The sequence below is a fragment of the Chiloscyllium punctatum genome, chromosome 49, assembly GCF_047496795.1.
Source record: "Chiloscyllium punctatum isolate Juve2018m chromosome 49, sChiPun1.3, whole genome shotgun sequence".
Lineage (NCBI taxonomy): Eukaryota > Metazoa > Chordata > Chondrichthyes > Orectolobiformes > Hemiscylliidae > Chiloscyllium > Chiloscyllium punctatum.
The window spans coordinates 8,723,381-8,745,687 of NC_092787.1; the positions used below are offsets into that span (position 1 = coordinate 8,723,381).

General features: G+C 38.7%; 1 protein-coding gene across 7 annotated transcripts in view; it reads right to left on the reverse strand.

Annotated features, from left to right (window-relative positions):
- The window catches only part of LOC140469547 (nuclear receptor subfamily 6 group A member 1), a 381,258-nt gene that overhangs the window by 175,972 nt on the left and 182,979 nt on the right, over positions 1-22,307 (reverse strand). Inside the window, exon 1 of one of the 7 annotated variants that reach the window (XM_072566161.1) lies at positions 10,647-10,762. The exons of 5 other annotated variants lie outside the window; for them this stretch is intronic. In XM_072566161.1, the coding sequence (XP_072422262.1) occupies positions 10,647-10,674 (28 nt within the window). In that variant the 5' untranslated portion in view covers positions 10,675-10,762. Of the gene's footprint in view, positions 1-9,841; positions 10,129-10,646; positions 10,763-22,307 lie in introns of those variants that run through there. One more of the 7 variants, XM_072566162.1, reaches the window with a different exon arrangement.

Below are 22,307 nucleotides of genomic sequence, written 5' to 3' on the forward strand. Positions count from 1 at the left end.
ACTGAACTTTCCTCGTCTACACAACTGCCTTTTCAAAAATAATTCCAGTATTTGTTAGGTATGACCTTCCTTACTCCTTCAGAGCTTTCTCCAATTGATTTCCTACCACTGACGTGAGACTCACCAGTCTGTAATTTCCAAGTTCATCTCTACTACCCCTCTAAATAAAAAAAAAGCAGAACCACCTTAGCCATCCTCCAGTCCTCTGGCCATTCCCTGGAGTCAGAGCCCCTGCAATTTTCTAAAACAGCCTAGGATGCAATTCATCCGGGCCAGGGGGTTTGTCTGTTTAAGCCCAAAGGCTCAATACTTCACCATTTCCTACGTCAAACTGTGCAGTCCCTTTTCCTGAAGTCCATACCTACATCCTCCATTCCCAGAGTGAAGACTGAAAGGAAATATTCATTCATTTAACACCCTTCCATTATCCTGCCGCTTCACACACATGTTGCTGTTTTGGTCCCTAATGGACCCTTTCCCTGGTTAACCTCTTTCCTTTAGTGCATTCTCCCCAATCCTGTTCGCAGGTCTTTTTTCATGCCCCTTTTTGCTCTAATTGCTTTCTTAAGATCTCTTGCACTTCTGGTATTCCTCTAGGGTTGCAGCTGAATTGCTCCCTTTGAACTTGCTTAAAGCCGTACTCTACTTCATCTAGTTCCGAATTATCCTAGACATCCAGGGTTCTCTGAACTTATTGCTCCTACATTTCCCTCTACAAAAAAGGTACATACTGGACCTGTACTCAATTCAATGTGCAGAAATTCTGAACACAATTAGTGCAGAGCTTCTCTGCAATTTTCTAATATTAATATTCAACTTACATGTGAAACTACATGCAAAATCATTGGTCTTTGCCTGGAAATTGCATGGTGTTATCTCATGGTGAAATAATTTTCATTTCTCCAGGGCTCTGTATTGTTAGTACTTGAGAGAATCCAATACATTTTCTGGCCATTGCACTCAATGGAACAAAAAGTCATGCAGGTCCTCCCTTGGGTGAACAATTCACTCCATCACATTACTGCCAAGATGACAAAAGTTCAAAATAGTCTATATGGTTTTAATTTGGTAACTACAATTTAAAGGCAATTTAAAGAAATGACTAGCATTTTTTTGAAAAATCAAAGTGTTCTACATCCAAAAGAAGTAATTTTTGAAGCGCAGTTACTGTTATAACAAGAAACAAGACAGCTAATTTGTGCACACTAGCTCTCACGGTGATATTTACCAGAGTAATCTGTTTTGTGATATTGGTTAAGGATTATTATGGGCAGATGCAAGTTTGATACCATCTTTAATAGTGCAATGTCTCAGTACTGCACTGGAGTGACAGTCTAGATATATGTGCTCAAATCCTCTGTCTCAAAGGCAAGCATGCCACTCCTAAACAGAACCACAAGTGACAATTTCCAACTGGTAACAAAACTAATAGTTTAGTCGTAGTTGGACCTGTAAAAAAGGATAAAAGGTGGCATGACACAAGACAACTTTCTGAATAAAATGCCCGTTATGGAAATTAACAATTGAGGGTAGCAAGGCTGAAATGTTCTCAAGGAACCCACGGAAGGATTCATGCCAGAGTTTGAGAGTCTAATTTGACATCGAAACTGGCACTACTAAAAATTAGGAATAGAACAGAATTTAGAACCATTTGACTTTAACGGTGCTCTTTCTTTACCGCAGATGGAGAATTTCTCATTGATTTTGAAACCATAGTAAAAATATTCATTAAACTATATTTTTGATCTAATTATATAGAATTTCTGATCAGACTTTCAGGTACAAAAAGCAGGTGATATCATTGATAAAATAGGTTAAAGATCTGTAATGCTAGTCTGTTAATGCCTATTACAGGCATTTTCTGCCTCAGTCAGGCACATATGGGGGAAGTAATTTTTCAGTGAATTATGTATATGCCTTTTGAAAAATGTGCATCCATGAAGATTTCTCCAGGACAAAATATGTATGGAAGAGGAATGCAAGAGCCTGATCTCAATTGTTGTGAGCACTTCTGAACCAGAGGAAGGAGCAGTGAAAGCAGGCCATAAAGCCCTTCAAGTCTATTCTGCAATTCAACTTTATCACAGTTGATCTTCTAACTCAACACCAACTTCCTCAGATGATCTAATATCTAGAGCAGGTGGTTCCAATCTGTGAATTACGAAACATAGTGGGGTCACAAGGGGAGATTTTGGCATCACTGGCTCAGACACAACTTTGATAGCCATGAAAGCTTGGACTGATTTTTGACAGCCACAATCCCACCCTATTGACCAGCATGGGCAAATCATTTGCTCTCAGAGGCCTAATTCATGGAACTGCCACAGCCTGTGGAAAGTTGGTTCTTTGCTTTTTCAGGCCCCTCCCACAAGCCCCTACTCAACAACTCAAAATGACACTAACCAACATCCAGCCTCACTACATCTCCCAAACTACCTACAATTTCACTCTGGGTGCAAGTAGTCAGAAATGTTAACATCGGATCATTTTGAGAAAATAGTTAGAAGACATTGACGTAAAAATCTATTTATCGGGTTCTTGCCGTTTTGGTCCCTAATGGACCCTACTCTTTCCCTGGTTAACCACTTTGGTGCATTCTCTCCAATCCTGTTCTCAGGTCTTTTCTCATGCCCCTTTTTTGCATGTGTTCAATGACCAAGTCTGCACAACTTTCTGGGGAAGAGAATTCCAAAGATTCACTGCTGTCTGATTAACGAAATCCTTCCTCATCTGAGTTCTAAATGGCCTAACTCAGAGACTATGTCCCCTGGGTCTAAACACTCAGACAAGGCCAAAAAACAAATCTTCTTGCATCTACCCTGTTAAACCCTTTAAGTATTCTAACATTAACTAAATTCAGATGAGATAGACAATTTAGTTAGTATCCTTCAATATGATTTTGGATGAATGAGACACACTCTAGCAAGTATATGTGCCCAGTCTCCTCAATCCATTCTCATAGAACAATCCCACCATCCCAGGAATGTGGTCAGCAGTACGATAAACATACAACAGACAGGCTGGCTGGCTACAACCATTTCAGGGAGAAGACTACATCTGTTAGTCTGACACAAACAAAATAAAAATGCAGAAATGGCCTTACAGGCACTGGATAGCAGAAAGGACTGTGGTTTCTGCTGCAAGGAAACCTCCAGCCAACCAGATTACTATCAGCTAGGGGTTCAATTCTCCCATGTGCTTTCAGGCATGCTTTAACACTCATCTAAAGGAAATATTGTCCTGAACTTGCAACAAGCAACCTTCCCTAGAACTAAAGGACTTGCAGTGACATCTTTATTTTGTCAGTCAGCTTTTGTAATAGGGCTACTCCATCATCTTCCTCAGTTAAAGCACCTCAGCCTCAGTTTCCCTTTCACTGTACTTCTGTTAATCACTTTTTGTTCCCTACAGACCTGACAAGTTGTAATGGCTTTCTGCCTTTTCAAGGTTGCAGAAGTGACTGTTCCTGTTTTGCCACTTGCATTCAAACGTACACCATTAAATGTAATTTTTGGTTGCTCCTGCTCTTGGGATACCTCCCCACACAAGTTCAAGATAGGATTATATAAAATTCTAATTACCTGACAAGTGTTGCATTTGTTTTTAAAACACTATTTTTGTGTTAAACTGCAGTTATTAAAACAAAATGTCCATTATTTAAAATATGTAGAGAAGCTTGAAATAGATATCAATTTCATTTTTGATAATTTGGTGAGATGTGATCACTACATACAGGTGATATTTTTCACACATTGTTAATACTTTTCACTGAGCAAATTGTAATCATGCTCTGAGCTAGTTTAAAGTGTACTATTTAGCACAAAATATTGTATGAACATTCTAAATTTAAGTTATATTTTTTAAAAACACGAAAAAGATAAAAATACTTCAAACTTAATTCATACTTAGTCAAAATTGGACAATAGATAAAATAAAATATTTAAACATCAAACAACATTTTGGAACACAACACTATAGGTAAAAAGTCAAGTCTCCGATCCAAAAAAAATTATAGCTCCTTAAATACTAAAAATCTAATTTTCTATGGCAATTATTCTACTTAATTAAAATTAGGATATAAAATGTGAATGATGCATTTCCCCTGATGTTTAATATTAGCTAACGCTAACAGCATGTTTTAACTAATCTTCATTAAATTGTTCACATTCAGTTGCTCAAAATATAAGCCACATGATACAGAGATGGTAGACCCATCCACCAGCTGAAAATTCCAAGGCAAACTTTATTCCACTAGCTGAGGCCACATCCAGATTTTATAATTGTTAGCTAGTTAATTACTTCAGGCCACAGATTCTGCTCGGAGGAAAATATCCCAGCTTCAAGATTTCTCAGCCAACTGTTAGCTGGTAGACCTCTAACCCAGCCAAACCCACCACCCCACCCCCCCAGCCTCCTGAACCACAAGCCTCATTCCTAATGAAGGGCTTATGCTCAAAACGTTGATTCTCCTGCTCCTTGGATGCCACCTGATCTGCTGTGTTTTTCCAGCACCACACAACTCCAACTCAGCAGAACCATGAAGTGATGGCCCCTGCTGGAACTCCAGTCAGTTCCCGAGCACCAACAGCGCTGGAAGCTGGACTTAAGAGTAACTTCATGGGGAACATCTTCGAGACTAGGCCCAAAGGGAGGGGTTGGGTTGATAATTGGGTGTCTGAAAAGATGAGTTGCCTGCCACCCCCAAGCACATAAACAGGCCTTTAAAGATTCAAATCAGTGCCAGGTAAATAGTCAACTATTAGCCATTTAAAAGGGCCTCAAGAGCTAGCTTAAAGAGCAGGTATTTTGTCCACCATCTCTCTCTGCTGGAAAGTAACAGCTGAAGCAGGCAGGAGCAAGAGCAGCAACCCTCGCCAATCCAAATGATTTTAAGCATTCCTTAATGGTCAGAAATCTCCAGCCGATGAGGGTTATATTTTACTGGATTTCTTCTTCACAAATGTGAAGCTCACTACTTACGTTATAATATAACCTTATTCAAACTGCTCAAAATATGATCTAATAAAGCCCTCACCTAATCCACCACAAAAATAATTTTAAAACAGTTCCACTGCTATCATTTGCACTTCAGAGGAGGTTCACTAGATTGATCCTCGAGATGAGGGATTAAGCAGTTTAGATGTATACATTCTGGAGTTTAGATTAGAATTAGAATCCCTACAGTTGCACACAGGCCCTTCAGCCTAACAAGTCCACAACAACCCTCCGCAGAGTAACCCACCCTGATCCACTCCCCTACCCTATATTTACCCCGACTAATGGGCCTAACTTACACATCCCTATGGGCAATTTAGCACGGCCAATTCACATAATCTGCACATTTTTGGATTGTGGGAGGAAACCCACGCAGGCACGGGGAGAATGTGCAAACTCCACGCAGAACCTGGATCCCTGATACAGAGAGGCAGCAGTGCTAACCACTGAGCCAATGTGCTGCCCTATAAGATTAGATTCCCTACAGTATAGAAACAGGCCATTTAGCCCAACCAGTCCACACCGACCCTCCAAAGAGTAACCCACCTGGACCCATTCCCCCACCATATATTTACCCCTGACTAATGCATCTAACATTATGGTCATGCTAAAATTGCCCAATTCACCTGACCTACACATATTTGGATTGAGATGGGAAACTGGAGCACCCAGAGGAAACCTATGCAGACACAGGGAGAATGTGCACACACACAGACAGTCGCCAGAGGCGTGAATCGAACCTGGGTCCCTGGCAGTGCGAGGCAGCAGTGATAACAAATTTTTAGGTCAGACTGCATGTATTTAAGTGGAAGATCCATTTCAAAATGATCTTGCACACTGAATTTGAGAACATTAGTGTATAATCTCAATATACATTTTCAAATTTATGTTTCAAGTGTCCCTGAGCCACATGCCAACATGAATGACAGAAGATCTAACTGAGGTATAAAAAAAAGATGCAAAAGGTCTCAAAGATTAAAAAGGATGTTGCCTCATGTGGAGCGATTTAGAATGACAGGTCATTGTTTTAGAATCTGATATCCCTCATCCGAAAACTGAGATGAAAAGAGAAATTACTTCACAAAAAAGGGCCATGAATCGGAGGTATTCACTGCCCCAGAGTGTAGTGGATGCTGGGACATTGACTAAATTTAAAGGAAGAGATAGACCAACTTTTATTTAGCAATGGGTTGAAGAGTTCTGGACAGCAGGCAGGAAAATGGAATTAAGAGCAAGACAAGATTAGCCATGATTGTATCACATGGTGAAACGAGTTTGAGAGATTGAATTGCCTACTCCTGCTCCTAGTTCTTGTGAACTCATGAAATCGAATGGAGGAACCAAAATATTTTGCTGCAGGCTCTTCAGAAAACAATTCAGTTCAATTTAGAAGGAAAGGCAAGATGTGTTCCATTGACAGAGCATTATTTATGCTGATAAAGTCTCTGTTTTTTAAAAACAAAAACAGCCAAATACATATTTTTGAAATGCAATCGCTGTTGCAGAAAATGCAGCAGTCAAATTGAACATAGCCAGCTTCCTCACATAATGATCAGATAAAGTTGCTATTGTTATGTTTATTGAGGAATAAAATGAATGATCAAGACTTCAGGGATTAGTAACAGCTAGTACATTGACAAATACATGATTTCAAGCTAATCCTGAAAAAAAAAAATACAATTATAATTCGCTGACACACCTATCAATTAAGATACAAAAAAGGGAAAGATGTCATGAGAGTCAGTGGAAGATCTATTTCAAAATTATCTTGCACACAGAATTTCAAGCGTCCCTACACTCAATTGTCAAGAAGTTCTCCTTAAAGTCTTTCAATTCTCGAAAAGATAGATCTGAAGAATTGCCCGTGTTTTGCTAATTCCCTAACACAAGTTAGAAGACTAAATTCAAATATCTCTTCCAGAACTAGGACAATGAGAAAAAGTATAATTCATAAAAATGGATATTTCCTAACAAAAACCAAAGTCCACCTCAGTTGACAAAGAATAATAAATGGTTTTAGAGAGCCCTAGCAAAGCTAATCAACAACAAATGGTTTCAAAGGCTCCGAGAAAGCCTAATCTTAAGTGATCTAGCTCTATACTGAAGGTCACTGCAAAAGATACAAACTTAGGTATAAAAACCCTTATTAGATTCACCACAGATCCATCAAAACTAGGGTGGGTCCACACAGAGCCAATGCAATTTATCCTAGGTACAGTAATCACTTAAGCCTTTAATGCCCTCCCCCACCTTTCTTCCACTCCCAACCCCCAAACATCAATCTTCCTTCCACTCCCCTGCCTCCTCCTTTTCTCCACTATCCTCTGCCCCACCTCCCCCTACCATCACACACACACACCAACCAAACCTAGGAGCTAAGCAAAATAAATAAGACTTCCTGCTTGGCAAATTACACGTTGAAAGACCAGACTGTGCTGTTCTCGTGTATTCCACAAATCGCACTAATAATGAAAAACTCAACTGAATTAAGCCCCTGTATTCCAGCAGCAGCACTATACCCAAGTGATAATGATCAAGTAACTGTCTCAGTTACAACCCCTAATGCAATCAGGTTTTTCCTTTTTAAGCAGCACATAAGCATATGTACAAAAAGTCCATTTTTTCATTTGGTTTTAGGAAAATCATATTACATTATTCACCTAATGATTTTGTGTACAATGTTAGATGAAGGTTGTTATACTCAATTCTAAACCAACAATGCAATAACACATACCGTCTGTTTGTTAAATAGTAAACATTCCTCAAGCTATTTAAAAAATACATTATTGCAACTGACAGCAAGAAGCATGGAAAACATTGCTAAAAATAGCTTTAATGAAAGCAATATTTAGATATTCTCTACATGGAGTAGATTTTCTTCTACCAAATTTCTATTGCAACTACATTTTAATGTAAATTTTCAATTGGTTTGTTTCATGACTTACAAATCATATACAGTTTTTTTAAAAATCCAAAACCACTGTTTACATTGTATGGACTGAAAGTACACATGGAACATACTGGTTTTCAGCTCGTGGAAAATAAATAGCTAAAAGTAATATAAAATAGAAAAACTATTACATTCAAACATGACATTTTCATTTCTACTAAACACAATTCACAAAAGCTAAGGATCTTTGATAATGAAGCTGCATTATGGTGCCATAACATTAGAAACGTTAGATAGAAACATCTTAGCTTGGATATTAAAAAAGCTTTACATTAAAATGACAAAAGGTAACAGTAGTTCAGCTTTTCCAGAACAAAAACGAGGTATAAAGTATGTGAAAGAGGTTATATTTTTAATTTATGTTTAAGCTAGCATAAATGCACAGTGAGAATATATTATTTGACTATGTAATGTTAACTTGACAGCTAATCACACAGAAACAAACATATTAGCATTTCAAAAGACCAAATGCATTTTTAAATATTTTCTTGAAAGTAGATAATTGCAAAATAGAGCATATTCACACTTTATTAATATTTCAATTACAATTTTTTGCTAGAAATCACAGTTAGTTCCTAAGTGTTCTGCTCAAACATGTAACTGAATTTGAAGGGTGTTCAAAACAAATAACAAGGCAATACAGTACTTTTTGGCTTATTTGATAATACAAAAAAAACTGAAAATACAACTGAAAGTAGAAGACTGATAAGCATTTTTCAATTGTAACTTTCAGGATCAAATTTAAAAATGTGCACTTTTTAAAAAGTATGTATATTGCAGCTGAAGAAAATAAAATTCTAAACATTTCTTTAAGAAAATAACATTCATCACAGAGACTGTGTTCATTTATATAAAACCACCAATTAATTTATCCTCATACTCAGCTGTTATACACAGATTTAGGGGACACGATACATTCCCACCTCCTGTTCCAGCTGATCATTCCTATCAAATAGACATTGGAGGCCTAACGTATACATACAGAAAAATCTGTCATGACCACAGCATAAATCTAAGCCTGAAAAAGGTGCTTTTATTATTAAAAATGCTATGGTTTTACTCAAAAGATTTCAATCTTTAGAAAATATGCTTATTTCAAAAATAAAATATTTCCAACCATGATTTTCTACTGTTTTGAAAACAATAGCAGTTAATTACAGGCAGCAGGAGTAAGAGTTTGACTGGGCCTGTGGGATATCAGCCACAAGCTGTGGCCTACAGAGGATTTAATGGCCATCAGATGCTCCCAAGTTCTCTAGCTGCCCATATACAAACAATGGAAGCCTAGAAATAGGCTAGGCTATTTTCCAAATTAATAAAAAGGCTCTGAAAACAGATATTTTAAGAGACATCGATGTTTTGCCTTTCTTTGCATTCCATTCTCTAAACTCGTTTAGCTACCTTAAATCATTTAGAGTCAGTATTAACCCCTAGGAGATTTGCGGGTGGGGGTTGGGCATAGTAGGTTACACTTCAGAAGCAGTTGTCACGAGTCACCATGATTTCATCAAAAATTAACAAGCATAAGATAAAAAGACCTTTTCAAAGAGTTAAAACAAAGGGCTTCTTAAACAACTCTCTACCAAGCCAACTGAAAAAGAGCACGACATGCAGAAAGCAGATCCCAGTTGAATAATCTGTTAATCAAAAACCAGAACATGCAAGTCATTATCGAAGTAATAGCATGGAAAAAAACAGGTTTGCTGGAGTTTTCTGTTTCTTCACAAAAAGTACACATAGAATAGTGTTAAGAACAAAATTATGTCACTTTACGCGTTTAAAAATTAAGGCAGTTGCTGAGTCTCCTCCCCCGAGGCCAATGTTTGCTGGTAGCTTTCTTTAGAAAAACTAGATAGCAGCTGATACCAAATGTTAAATAACTAACATTCATACTACCTTCCCATGTATCCATTTCATTCTTCTCCCGTAACTTGCATAGCAGCCATCCATGCAAATATTTGCTACAAATTATCAGCAGTTAGAAAGCACCTCATGTTTCCCAGCGCTAGTTTCTGGAAGCTTAGATGCAACAGTCAACCCCACAGGTCAGTTTACAAGCTGGTCATGTGACTGTAAAGTTCAAGCCCTAAGGTCACAACTTTGCTTCGAGTCCTCTGATGACCAAAGGTTATCTGAATGGAACTGATAGCTCTATTTTTTTTGTTAACATTGTAACCTCAAAGATTAACCCTTAAACAGAGAACAGTAGCATTTAATTTAAAATTGGGAGGTTAAGTGACAATGAGCAACAGCAAACGTATGCATTGTATGGTCCTCGTAAGTGTTTTAATTTCGGTTTCTTTTGTCATTCACACTGTAGCTAGGCAACACCGAAGTAATTATAAAACATGAATTAATCTAAAACTGCTGTTATACGACCTCAGGCTCTGCTCCACTTCTGATGACAAACTTACATTTAAACAATCCAAACACTTGCTTGAATTACTACTGAATTGGTGACGATTGCAAAGGGATTCACTAGAGAATCGGGGCACATGTGTTGTCAATGGTAAAGCAAGGCCATCTATTACAAGCCAGAATCCTCCCTCACAGATCCATCAATGCCAATGTATAATCAAGGGCTTAAAATGAGCAGTACCAAACAGCAAATCCTACTGCTCATTACAAAACATTAAGAATTGCATTTGAAACAGACTTTCGACAGCAGTATTCCACGTCAAAGTATAATACAGTACTTTACCTTCCATAAAGTTTGATTCCGTCTTCATTCCAAGTAAGACAGAAGCATTTAAAATGACATGATTAGTCCCCCCTCCTGATCAGCAAGCCATGTCCTCTTGGAAGCACATCTCGCTGCCATTATGTTGACGAAAGCCAGCAAAATCAGATCTTTATGTTAATTGTGTGATGTCACAGATAAGGGGCTTTTCAAATTCAAATTAAAGAATTCAAGTGGTTAAGTATTTTAAAAACAGAAAGGTTATCTGACGGCTTCTCATTGGACTAAATGAAGCAAGTAACTTTCACTATTCAAAATATTAATGATTTAACTCTGATATTATTGTAAATATCCTTACTAGTAAGGTCATCGTTAGAAAAAGGATATTGCCTGACCAAATCCTGGCCGCATAGACATTTGACTCAAGTATAAATGACAACCAATAATAGTAAAAGTTATTAAAGATACTTCTCCTTTAAATGCTTTTGAGTGACTTCAAAATTTGCATGTCTGGGTTGATCCATTTACTGCTGAAAATGGCAATATATTAGATGCAGTCAATCTGGAACATTTCAAGCAATAGTTAAAACACTCAATATATAATTTAAAATACGTAACAATCACAAAAGCATATTGAAAAAAATCCTGAACTAAATTTGTTTGTAAGACAAGGAAAAAAATAAATTGCTCATCCTCTCACAATCTTTAAGTTATTTAACTTTTTGCAGAAAGGATGAAGAGCAGTAATGCACCATTTGTGTACTTACGCTGCTGACCTCTGCCCTTTGATCCTAGTTACTAACAATCACAAAGCCAAAAACTGGGAATGTAAAGTGAAGGTCAGCTCCTTGAGTACACAAACTGTGATGTGAACACACAGTACAAAAAAAACCTAAAGCAAGATGGCGTTTTCAGATGCAAAATTCTTTCACTCATACACATTATATACCCCATTTTCATACCGTGACTGATTCATTTTGCCAATGCCAAGATTGACCCTTCATAAAACAGGCTTATCATTTTTTATCAATATTAAAATCCTTTTATGTTTGTGATATAAGCAACATTGGGGAGAACTTTTGTACAATATTAAATACAAATAAGTAGTTCATACTATCATACTGATGTTGGATTCCAAAATAAGGGTTCTAAAACTGCTTTATAAATCTTGCAGCAATCCAGAATACTACTAAATTGGAAATGTTAATTTTACAAAAAAAAATTTGGATATATCTACACATTAAACAATCAAGAATTTTTAAACAGTTTTGCCCCACAGAACTATGCCTGGGAAGGTGGGAAATTCAAAGTCTGGATTTATACTCTAGAATGTTGCTTATTCAGGCAACAAAAGTACATACATGAAGCACTAATTGAGATCTTTTGATGCCAATTGCATCCCAGTGACATTTTAACTTGCTGCCGAGCAGGGAGTCTGCTGAAAGCAAATCAGGCCAGAATTGGAACACAATACCCCTGAAAGGTGAGGCTTTTTTTAAAAAAAAACTTTCTTTTGTGGCACCAGGAAATCAGGAGTGCTCTTGCAGCCCCTATAAGCAGTATGCAAACCCCGACAACCTTAGACTTGCCCTCTAAATCCCTCCCCTGCAACTCATGCCCATATTCCCCATCCTTGCATCTTTACCCAACTTTATAAGTCTAGAAACTGATGAATAAAGGGTATTGAGTACACAAAGCATGGAGTGGAAAAGGACACAGGCAGCAGAGCTTTGGATCAGCCATGAAGGGTGCTAAGTGGAAGCTAAACCTGGATACTACTGGTAAAGCCACATTCACCAGTGATAAAGACATGGATGAGAGATCGAAACAACAAGTGACAGTGTAAGATCAGAGGTACAAGCATATTGTCTTAATAATAGAGAATATTGAGTAAGAAACTCAGCTCAGTTTAAGGAGGACAGGTTGTCTTCAAATTGTTGTGGCAAGAGCAAGAAATTGAAGTAGGTGGCAAGATTAGAGAGTTTGCTCTCGGGTTTCCCACTATGATTTTGGTCTTTCTAATAGTTACTTGCAAGAAATTATGCTTCGTATGCAAGTGGATATCAGATGAGCAGTCTGGCAGCACAAAAGTAGTAGAGGATTCGAGTGTTTTATTGAAGAGACAGAAGCATTTATAATACTGATTAGCACGGAGGCCAGGACAGAAATTTGAACAGTCAAGTGCTTCGGTGCATTGGGATCAAGGTTCAAAAGAAGAGCTCAAAGACAGTCTGGTGGTTCAGAAAATAAACTAGAAAATGATGGGTGTACTGGGCCAGGGTGAAGGTGACCTCAGGTAGTGGTTGGCTTGGTGGGCATCAAATTGGTCAGTGAACCAACAAAACACATGCTTTCTTTCTTTGCAGCAAAAGTGGCTTTGAGCTGTTCAAATTTGGTGGTAGAGGTAAAGTTGGAGCAGAGTGGAATGAATGTGAAGCTGGTTGGAAAGAAACTGCAACGGTAGAGGTGGCTGGTATCTTGGTGCACCAGGGATGATCAGAGAGTCTTAAGCAGTTATGGTGAAGGAGGTGAAGAGAATGGATTGATGTAGTTCAGCCAAATGTGGTGATAAATAGTAAAACTAAAAGTTCAACAATATGCTCCAATCCCTAATGTGGATTTAAGATTGAATATCAGAGCCATAGCTGGGGAATCACAGAGGCTGGAAATAGTAAGTGTTGCTGGGAATATGGGAATTAACCAACTTTTGGTACACTGTTTAAGTTTCTATTATATTCATTCTTGGCATTCTTCAATGATATTAATGAAGAATGTTATGCAGGTTACAATTTTTAAGAATTAAATTGAGGTATATTTTGTCAAAATTCATTTGCATTTTCAGTTTTGCAATTGAAAAGAAATCTCCAAAGTGGTTTTGAAAATAAATCCTTTGAAAGAAATAGTCATAAAATGTAGGTTTAAACAGTGAATCAACTGAAAGCAATTGGACGCAGGTTTTAAAAAGGTTAAATACATTAACAACTAAATGATGTAGATGATACAATATCAGTAGCATTCTTTATCAGGGTCAAGAAGCTCTGACTTATTTCCTAGACTATGTTCTAGCTTCCATTAAAAGAAATGGAACATTAAGGAAAAGAGGGAGATCTAAAATGGCAGATTTCTGGACAATGATAGTATTTATTCATAAATATGTGCAGAAATGTATTCCAGGTAGATATGGGGGAAAACGGAAGTGGGGGGGGGGGGGGGGGTTGGGGAAGAAAGGGGAAATTAATTCACTTTATTTACATTTTTAAATAGATTGGATTTAGTAAATGCAGAAATAATTTTGAAACTATTTCTTTTATGCCTTTTTATCTTTATGTACTCTTTGGCAGGAGAGAAGTTACAAAGCACTAGTGAAGTAGTATTTAGTGTTGAAATCACAACTCCTTTGAGGACGTGGCTTTGTATAAACAAAAAACAAAAAAGCCCTCTGCACTTTTCTTATGTTAATGTGACTAATCTGTTCTTTGCATCACAATGACCATTCCTGCCTTGTGTACGAACGCATTTGACTGTAATAATAGGGCTAAGACTAGCAAATGCAGCAATGCATCATTAATAATCCTTTGCTAATTAACTAGCACCGGGATGTGGCTTATTCACACACATGAAGCTTCTGACTGTGGCAGCAATCCCATTGTTCAATGAATGGAGTCAGCTGCTTTGATTTCAACGCCTAGTCTATTTATATGTTAAAAGACAAATCTAAATTTAAACTAGCAGCCTAACTTTTAACTTACATTTTCTGATAAATGTTTGTATATTCCATGCTTTGAAAAAAAAACAATAGATGCCTGCAATAAGTGACCTTTTTTGTGACTAAGCACTCCAAATAGCCAAATGTGTGTAAATTGCTCCATATACAGAACTAAGTAAACAAGTTGCAAATAAATACAACATTTTGATCAAAGAAACAAACACTGCCTTCTTGAAAGCTTTCCTAAATAATTTGAATGTATGTGCTCTGTAGATTGATTTATGTTTTACAATAATTAACTCAGTTTAATTTACATCTACATAAAAATGCATTTGGGGGTATGTTTCTCCTTAGTAAGTGCTTTTGTACAATTTCATAGATGTTAGCAATCACAAGAGCCTTTTAACAACATGGTTCTTAGATAATTCCTTCCCTAAAAATAATCTCCTTAATATAACAACAACATGCATGCATAAATCAATTAACACAGCAAAACGTAATAAAAATGCTCTCAAGAGCAAGAAAAAAGATAATACACCACAGTATAAATGCCCAAAGTTTGATGAAATAGTTTGATGAAAGTTTTAAGAAGCATAGGAACATGGAGTACAGAAGTTTAATTATTTAAGAAAGAAAATTTAAGCTTAGGCAGTTGAAGGGATGGTTGGACTGATTAAAACGGAGGATCAGCAGGAAGCCCAACTGAATGGCTGCAGTAAGTTGCAGAACTAGGGAGACAACATCACTATTCATGAATTTGAGAAAAAGGAAAATAACTTAAGGTTGAGGTACTGCTGAACAAGGAACCAACGTAGTCAACAACCAGTAGATAGGCAAATGGATGTGTATTAGATCTTGGATGACAGAGTTTTGTTGAGCACAAGTTTATGAAGGATGGAAAATGGAAAGCCTGCCAAAAGAATGGTTGTTGCACAAGTCAAGTTTTATGGAAACAATGGTGTGGATGAGGATTTCAATAACAGATGATCTGGTAAAGGGATATTGTTACTGAAGTTGAAATTGGTGGTCTTTATGATGAATGGATATGTGGTCAGAAACTAGGCTGAGAAACTGTGGTCGCAAAACAGGAAATAGGAGCATGAACAGACCATTCAGACCCTGAAACCTGTTCTGTCACTCAACAAGATTTTCTGCCAATTTCTACCACAATTCCATTTTCTCAATCTATCTCAATATCACATGATGCCTTTAATATCTAGAAATCTATTCATCTCTGTCCCAAGCAAAATCAATGACAGAGCCCCCATAGACTATCTGGGTAGAGAATGTGAAAGATTCATGACTCTTTGAATGAAAAGCTTCCTCCTCAGCTCAGTCCTAAATGGTGTTACTTGAAGGTTATGATTCCTAATTGTGGATTAACGCCCCAACCAGGGAAACATCCCTTCTGCAACTAACTTGTTGAGCTTTTTAAGATTTTGTAACATTTTCAAAATCAGCCCTCAGTTTTTCAAAACTTTAGGAGTACAAGCTTGACCTTCCAAATCTATCCTCATAGAACAACTCAACCATCTCAGGAATCAATAAATTTTGTTGCACTCATTCTATCACAGTGTTATAGAACAGTAATTGTTCAGAAAAAAAGTAATTCAGCGTTTCATATCTGCACCATGTTTATGAAGGTAAGGAGATCAAAAATGCATACATTGCTCTGGGTAATATATATTTCAGTATGAAATACAACAGTAAAAATACAAGTATTCTGGTTAAATCTCAGAATATTTGTTACCAGGGAAATGATTGAAGTCAGTGGCTAGCGATGGAACAAAATCTGATGTGGGGCTGTGAAGAGAAGAGCTTCAATCTTTGCAAACTTAGTTACAGGAAATTTCTACAAATGGAGTTCTGGATATCAGATACGTAATGCTACAAATTAGGAAATTAGGAGAGATGTGGTATGGTAGAACTGGGTGTCAGTCTTATTGACAGCCATGGCAGCCATCAAAGGAAAAACTCTTAATGCCTCACGAATGAGTTGGGATTAAGAATTCAAGTAAACACAACCTAAATCACACTTTGTAGTGATTTGTGTGGCACAACAATAAAAGGGACAAGGGAGGGTGGACTTCACACCAGGCTGAACTATGCCTAATGTCCCCACATACTGCAGAATTCCTCAAGCATTCCTCCCTAAGCTGCGTGCAAATTTATCCATTCTGATGATGACATCCACCTCTATTTCACCACCAGGCCTCTTGATCTGTCTACTGTTAATGTAGCATCAGATCAGTTGCCCCGTGTCCAGTCTGGGATCAGCTTTCATTTCCTTCAGACATCATCTTAATCCAACAATAAACTCTCCATCCCTTGCACTACCTCCATTTCAACCCCTCACCATCATTTAAGACTGCTAGTGTCTTATTCAAATTAATGTTCATAACTTAAGCTGAATTAAGGATAGTGAAACCTGTTTGCTATTAAAATCTGCAACCATATTTTTTTTTACCTTCAATATTCCACTATTCCTTCTTCTTAATAATCTTCATCTTACATCCTCTGTAAATCTCAACTCATCCAAAACTGTGCTGCCTTTATCCTTGTCTGTGTCAAGTTCTACATATATCACATATATATGTGATATATACATGCATCACATATATCACTGGTCTTCACTAACCTGCATTACATTGCTTCATCCAGTAAACAAGTCCAGGACAGAAGTGTAGTAGATGGTGAATAATCAAATAACCATAAAATTAGAACTAATCATTCTAGAGTTAATGATAGGAAGCACAATAGAAACTTTTTTAAAAGGAAAACCAGGCTAACATTAACTCTTATGCAATCAAACCAAGTAAATGGATTCAGGATTCAGATCAGCCACAATCTAGATGAAAAGTAGAATAGGCTCAAAGGCAAAGCTGAATGGCATAGTCCTATTCCCAGGCTATCTGTCAGTCATCCACAGCTTCAAATTTAAAATTTTAGTTACTGCATTTAAAAAAAAATCATTTGGGGAAAGTGGATGTTGCTCACTGCTCAGCATTTATTGCCCATCCCAGTTGCCCTTGAGAAGGTGGTGGTCAGCTGCCTTCTTGAACTGCTGCAGACCACCTGCGATAGGTTGACTCACAATGCCTCTGGGTAGGGAATTCCCAGATTTGGACCCAGCGACAGTGAAGGAATGGTGATATATTTCAGGATGGTGAGTGTCTTGGAAGGGAACCTGAAGGTGGTGGTGTACCCATGTATCTGCTGCACTTGTCCTTCGAGATGTAAGTGGTCGTGGGTTTGGAAGGTGTTGGCTGAGGATCTCAAGTGAATTTCTCCAGTGAATCTTGTAGAAACTGTATACTGCTGTGACTAAGTGTCAGTGATGGAGGGAGTGGATGCTTGTAGATGTAATGCCAAACAAGTGGACTGCTTTGTCCTAGATGGTGTCAAGCTTTGAGTGTTGTTGGAGCCTCAACCATCCAAGTAAATGGGGAGCATTCCATCAAAATCGTGACTTATGCCATGTAGATGATGGACAGGCTTTGGGGAGTCAGGAGGTGATTTGCTCATTGTAGTATTCCTAGCCTCTGACCTGTCCTTGTAGCCAGTTTGTTCAAATTGTAAGTCCAATTGAGTTTCTGTTCAATTATAACCCCAGGATGTTGACAGTAGACTATTTAGTGATGGTATCACCATTGAATGTCAAGGGGTAATGGTCATAGATTGATATTTGTATGGTGTGAATGCTACTTGTCAGTCCAAATCAGGATATTGTCCAGATGTTGTTGCATTTGAACACGGACTGCTCTAGCCCCCTAATCAGCTGTGAATGGTGCTGAACATTGCACAACTATCAGCAAACATTCCCACTTCTGGCCTTATGATGGAGAGAAGGTCATTGGTGAAGCAGTTGAAGAGGTTTGGGCCTCAGACAATACCCTGAGGAACTTCTGCAGAGATGTCCTGGAGCTGAGATTACTGACCACCACCAACAACAATCATCTTCCTGCGGCCAGAAATGACCCCAACCAGTGCAGCCTTTGCCCCGATACCCACTGATTCCAGTTTTGCTCCTTGTTCCCACACGGTAAAATACAGTCTTGCTGTCAAGGACTGTCACTCCCCTCCCCTCTGGAGTTCAACTCTTTTGGCCATGTTTGAACAAAGACTGCACTGAGATCAGGAGCTGCTTGGCCCTGGCAAAACCCAAACTGGGCGTCACTGAGCAGGTGCTGCTTGATAGCACTGCTGATGACACTTTCCATGACTTTACTTATAATAAAGAGTAGACAGACGTGGTTGGAATTGACCAGGTTTGATCTGTCCTGCTTTTTATGTAAAGGACATACCTGGTCAATGTTCCACACTGCCGGGTAGCTGTCAGTGTTGTAGCTGTACTGGAAAAGTTGGCCTTGGGGACTGGCAAGTTCTGGAGCATAGGTCTTCAGTGCTATTGTTGGAATGTTGTCAGGGCTTAAAGCCTTTGCAGTAGCCAGTGTCTCCAACCATTTCTTGATATTAAGCGAAGTGAATTGAATTGCCTGAAGATTGGTATCCGTGATACTGGGGACCACTGGAGGAGGCCAACATGAATCCTCCACTCAGCAGTTCTGGCTGAAGATTACAGTGAATGCTTCAGCCTTATCTTTTGCAATGATGTGCTTGGCTCTTCCATCACCGAGGATGCTTGTGGAGTTCCCTCCTCCAATGAGTTGTTTGACTGTCCACCATCAATTTATGACTGGATGTGGCAGGACTGCGGAGCTTACATTAAATGTGTTGGTTATAGGCTCACATCTCTTTCTACCACTTGCTGCTTTTGCTTTTCGGCACGCAAATAGTCCTGTTTGGTAGTTTCACCAGAGTGACACCTCATTTTCAGGTATGTTTGGTGCTGCTCCTGGCATGCCTACTACATTGAACTAGTTTAATGGTAGTGGTTGAATTGGGGATATGCCAGGGCATGAGGTTGCAGATTGTACTGGAGACAATTCTGCTAATGTTGATGGCCCACAGTACCTCACGGATGCCCAGTCTTGAGTTGCTAGATCTGTTCAACGTCTGTCCCATTCAGCATGGCAATCGTGCCACACAGCACTATGGAAGTTATTTTCAAAGTGAAGGTAGGACTTAGTCTTCACAAGGATTGTGTGGTGGTCACTCTTCCTGTTATTGTCATGGACAGATACACCTGTAGCCAGTAGATTGGTAAGGATGAGATCATGTTTTTCTCTCTTGTTGACTTTCGCACCACTTAGTCCAAAGATGTGCAGGTCAAGTGAATTGGCCATGCTAAATTGCCCGTAGTGTTAGGTAAGGGGTAGATATAGGGGTATGGGTGGGTTGCGCTTCGGCGGGGCGGTGTGGACTTGTTGGGCCGAAGGGCCTGTTTCCACACTGTAAGTAATCTAATCTAATCTAATCTAGTCTAGCAACTATGTCATAGAGTCATACCGCACAGAAACAGCCCCTTCGGTTCAACCAGTCCACACCAAATGTAATCGCAAACTAAACTCAACCAACCTGCCTGGTCCTGGCCCACATCCCTCCAAAATGTTTCTATTCATGTACTTATGTAAGTGCCTTTTAAACATAACTGTGTCCGCATTCACCAATTGCTCAGGAAGTTCAATTCAGACACGTACCACTCTGTGTAAAAAATTTGCCCCCATTTCTTTTTTAAATCTCTCTCACGTTAAAAATATGCCCCCTCATCTTGAAAACCCCATCCTAGGGAAAAGATACCAATCATTAATCCTATCCATACCACTCATAATTCGATAAACCTCTATAAGGTAACCTATCAACCTCCTACATTAGTGAAACAGGTCCCAGCCGAATCAGCCTTTACGTCCTTTCGGACCCAACCTTCTCAATTAGTAGTATTGCTACTGAGCCACTCTTGGTGGTGGAAATTGAAATCCCCCATCATGAGTATGTTTTGTGTCCTTGCCGTCCTCAGTACTTTCTCTAAGTGTTGTTCAACATGGAGGAGTACTGATTCATCAGCTGAGGGAGGATAGTACACAGCAATCAGCAGGAGGATTCCTTGCTCATGTTTAACCTGAAGCCATTGAGTCTGGAGTCAATGTTGAGGACTCCTCGGCCAAATCCCTCCTGACTGTATACCACTCTCTAACCACCACTGCTGCATCTGTCCTGTTAGTGGGACAAGACGTATCCAGGGATGGTGATAGTGGTGTCTGGGACATTATCTGTAATGTACAATTCTATGAGTATGACTCTGTCAGCCTGTTGCTTGACGAGCCTATGGATTGCTCTCCCAATTTTGACACTAACCTCTAGGTGTTAGTAAGGAGGATTTTGCAGCATCAAGATGTCTGTTTCCGCTATTGTCTTTTCCAGTTAATGCCAGGTGATCTGTTTGGTTTCATTTTTCTGAGACTTTGTAGTGATTGATACAAGTGAGTGGTTTGATAGACCATTTCAGAGGGCTGTGGGTCTGGCATCATCTGTAGGCCAGATGAGTAGAGGATGGTAGATTTCCTTTCCTAAAAGGCATTAGTGAACCAGATTGCCTTTTCTGCTAATAGAAAACAGTTTCATGGTCATTAATAGATTCTTAATTCCAGATACTTGTTTTTTTGAATTCAAATTCCACCATCTGCCTTGACAGGATTCAAACCTGAGTCCCCAGAACATTAGCTGAGTTTCTGGATTGATCGTCCAGTGATAATACCACTAGGCTATCACGTACCTAAACTGAATCCACCTAAGATCTCATCCTACCTCTTCAATCTCCTTTGGAAGTATAACTTTCCCGAAAATCACTAAATGTCTGACTCTAGCCACATGTGCATTCCTCCTCTTGAAATCACAGCACTAGCAGTTGTAACTTCAGTGCCTTTGTCCCACACTCTGTAATACACTTCCCAGATACTGAAGCCTCTCCTCCTACCTCACATTTTTAAGGCCCTCCATAAAAACACATGATTTTGCTCATCCCTCTAAGCATTGGTGACAGGTTATCAACCTGAAACATTGGTAAAGATTTTCCTATGGTTTTGAATTTCCTGACTTTGAGATGGAATGGTGCTCCCAAGCCTACACTTTCTACAAGCCAGACTGGTGGAGTTACTTTCCCAAAAGACAGCCGCTTAATTGCTGGTTTCCACAATTGACATCCCATTGACAGCATGCCATCTCCCATTGCTGCCAATTTAATTACAGGACAAGTAGTTCCACAGAGAGAAAATAGTGGCGCTGAGTCAAGTTTGAGAACAAGAGGGTACCTCAAAATAGAAGTGCAGTCAGAGGGGTATAATTGATTAAAGATGATAGCAACAGATCCAACAGAATGCCAGGAAAAGCCCTCGAGGAGGATTGATGAGATCAAAGGGCTTCTTTTCCTTCTCACAATTCAATCAATGAAATTTGTTGAAATGAAATGTTAAAAGAACTGAACACTGCTAATGCAACACAAGTTGATAGACAGAACCCATGAGGTTCACACAAAACTTTCTAAGGAGGATTCCATAGATAATTATGTAGCAAAAAGGCCATTGTCAAACAAGATGGCTCCTGAGCAAACATGCATAGAATTTGGAAAGGTAAATCAAAATAGTTCTGCTTGGATGCAGGCATTAAAGATGGATATGGAGATACTGGAGTTGGACTGGGGTGGACAAGGTCAATAATCAAACACCAGGTTATACTCAAACAGGTTTATTTGAAATTGCAAGCTTTCCTCCAGAGCTCAGCTTAAAACAGATTCGAAGAGGGACCTCACACCTAAAATGCATCGTCTAATCTGAGATATCACCCCTTGTACATTGATCAAATCTTCAACTATCTAGGGACAAAGATTTGAACGGAATCTGGATTTTGCATTTTAATTTGCAGTCTACCTCTTAACTGATTAAAGGACTCAACAAGGGCAGCTAGTTTAAAAATTGTTAATGTTTTTCTTATAAATACTGCGTCTTATACCTCTCTATCATACCACGCCTGAGAAAGGTGTAGAGCTCTGAAAGCTTGCAATTTCAAATAATCCTGTTGGA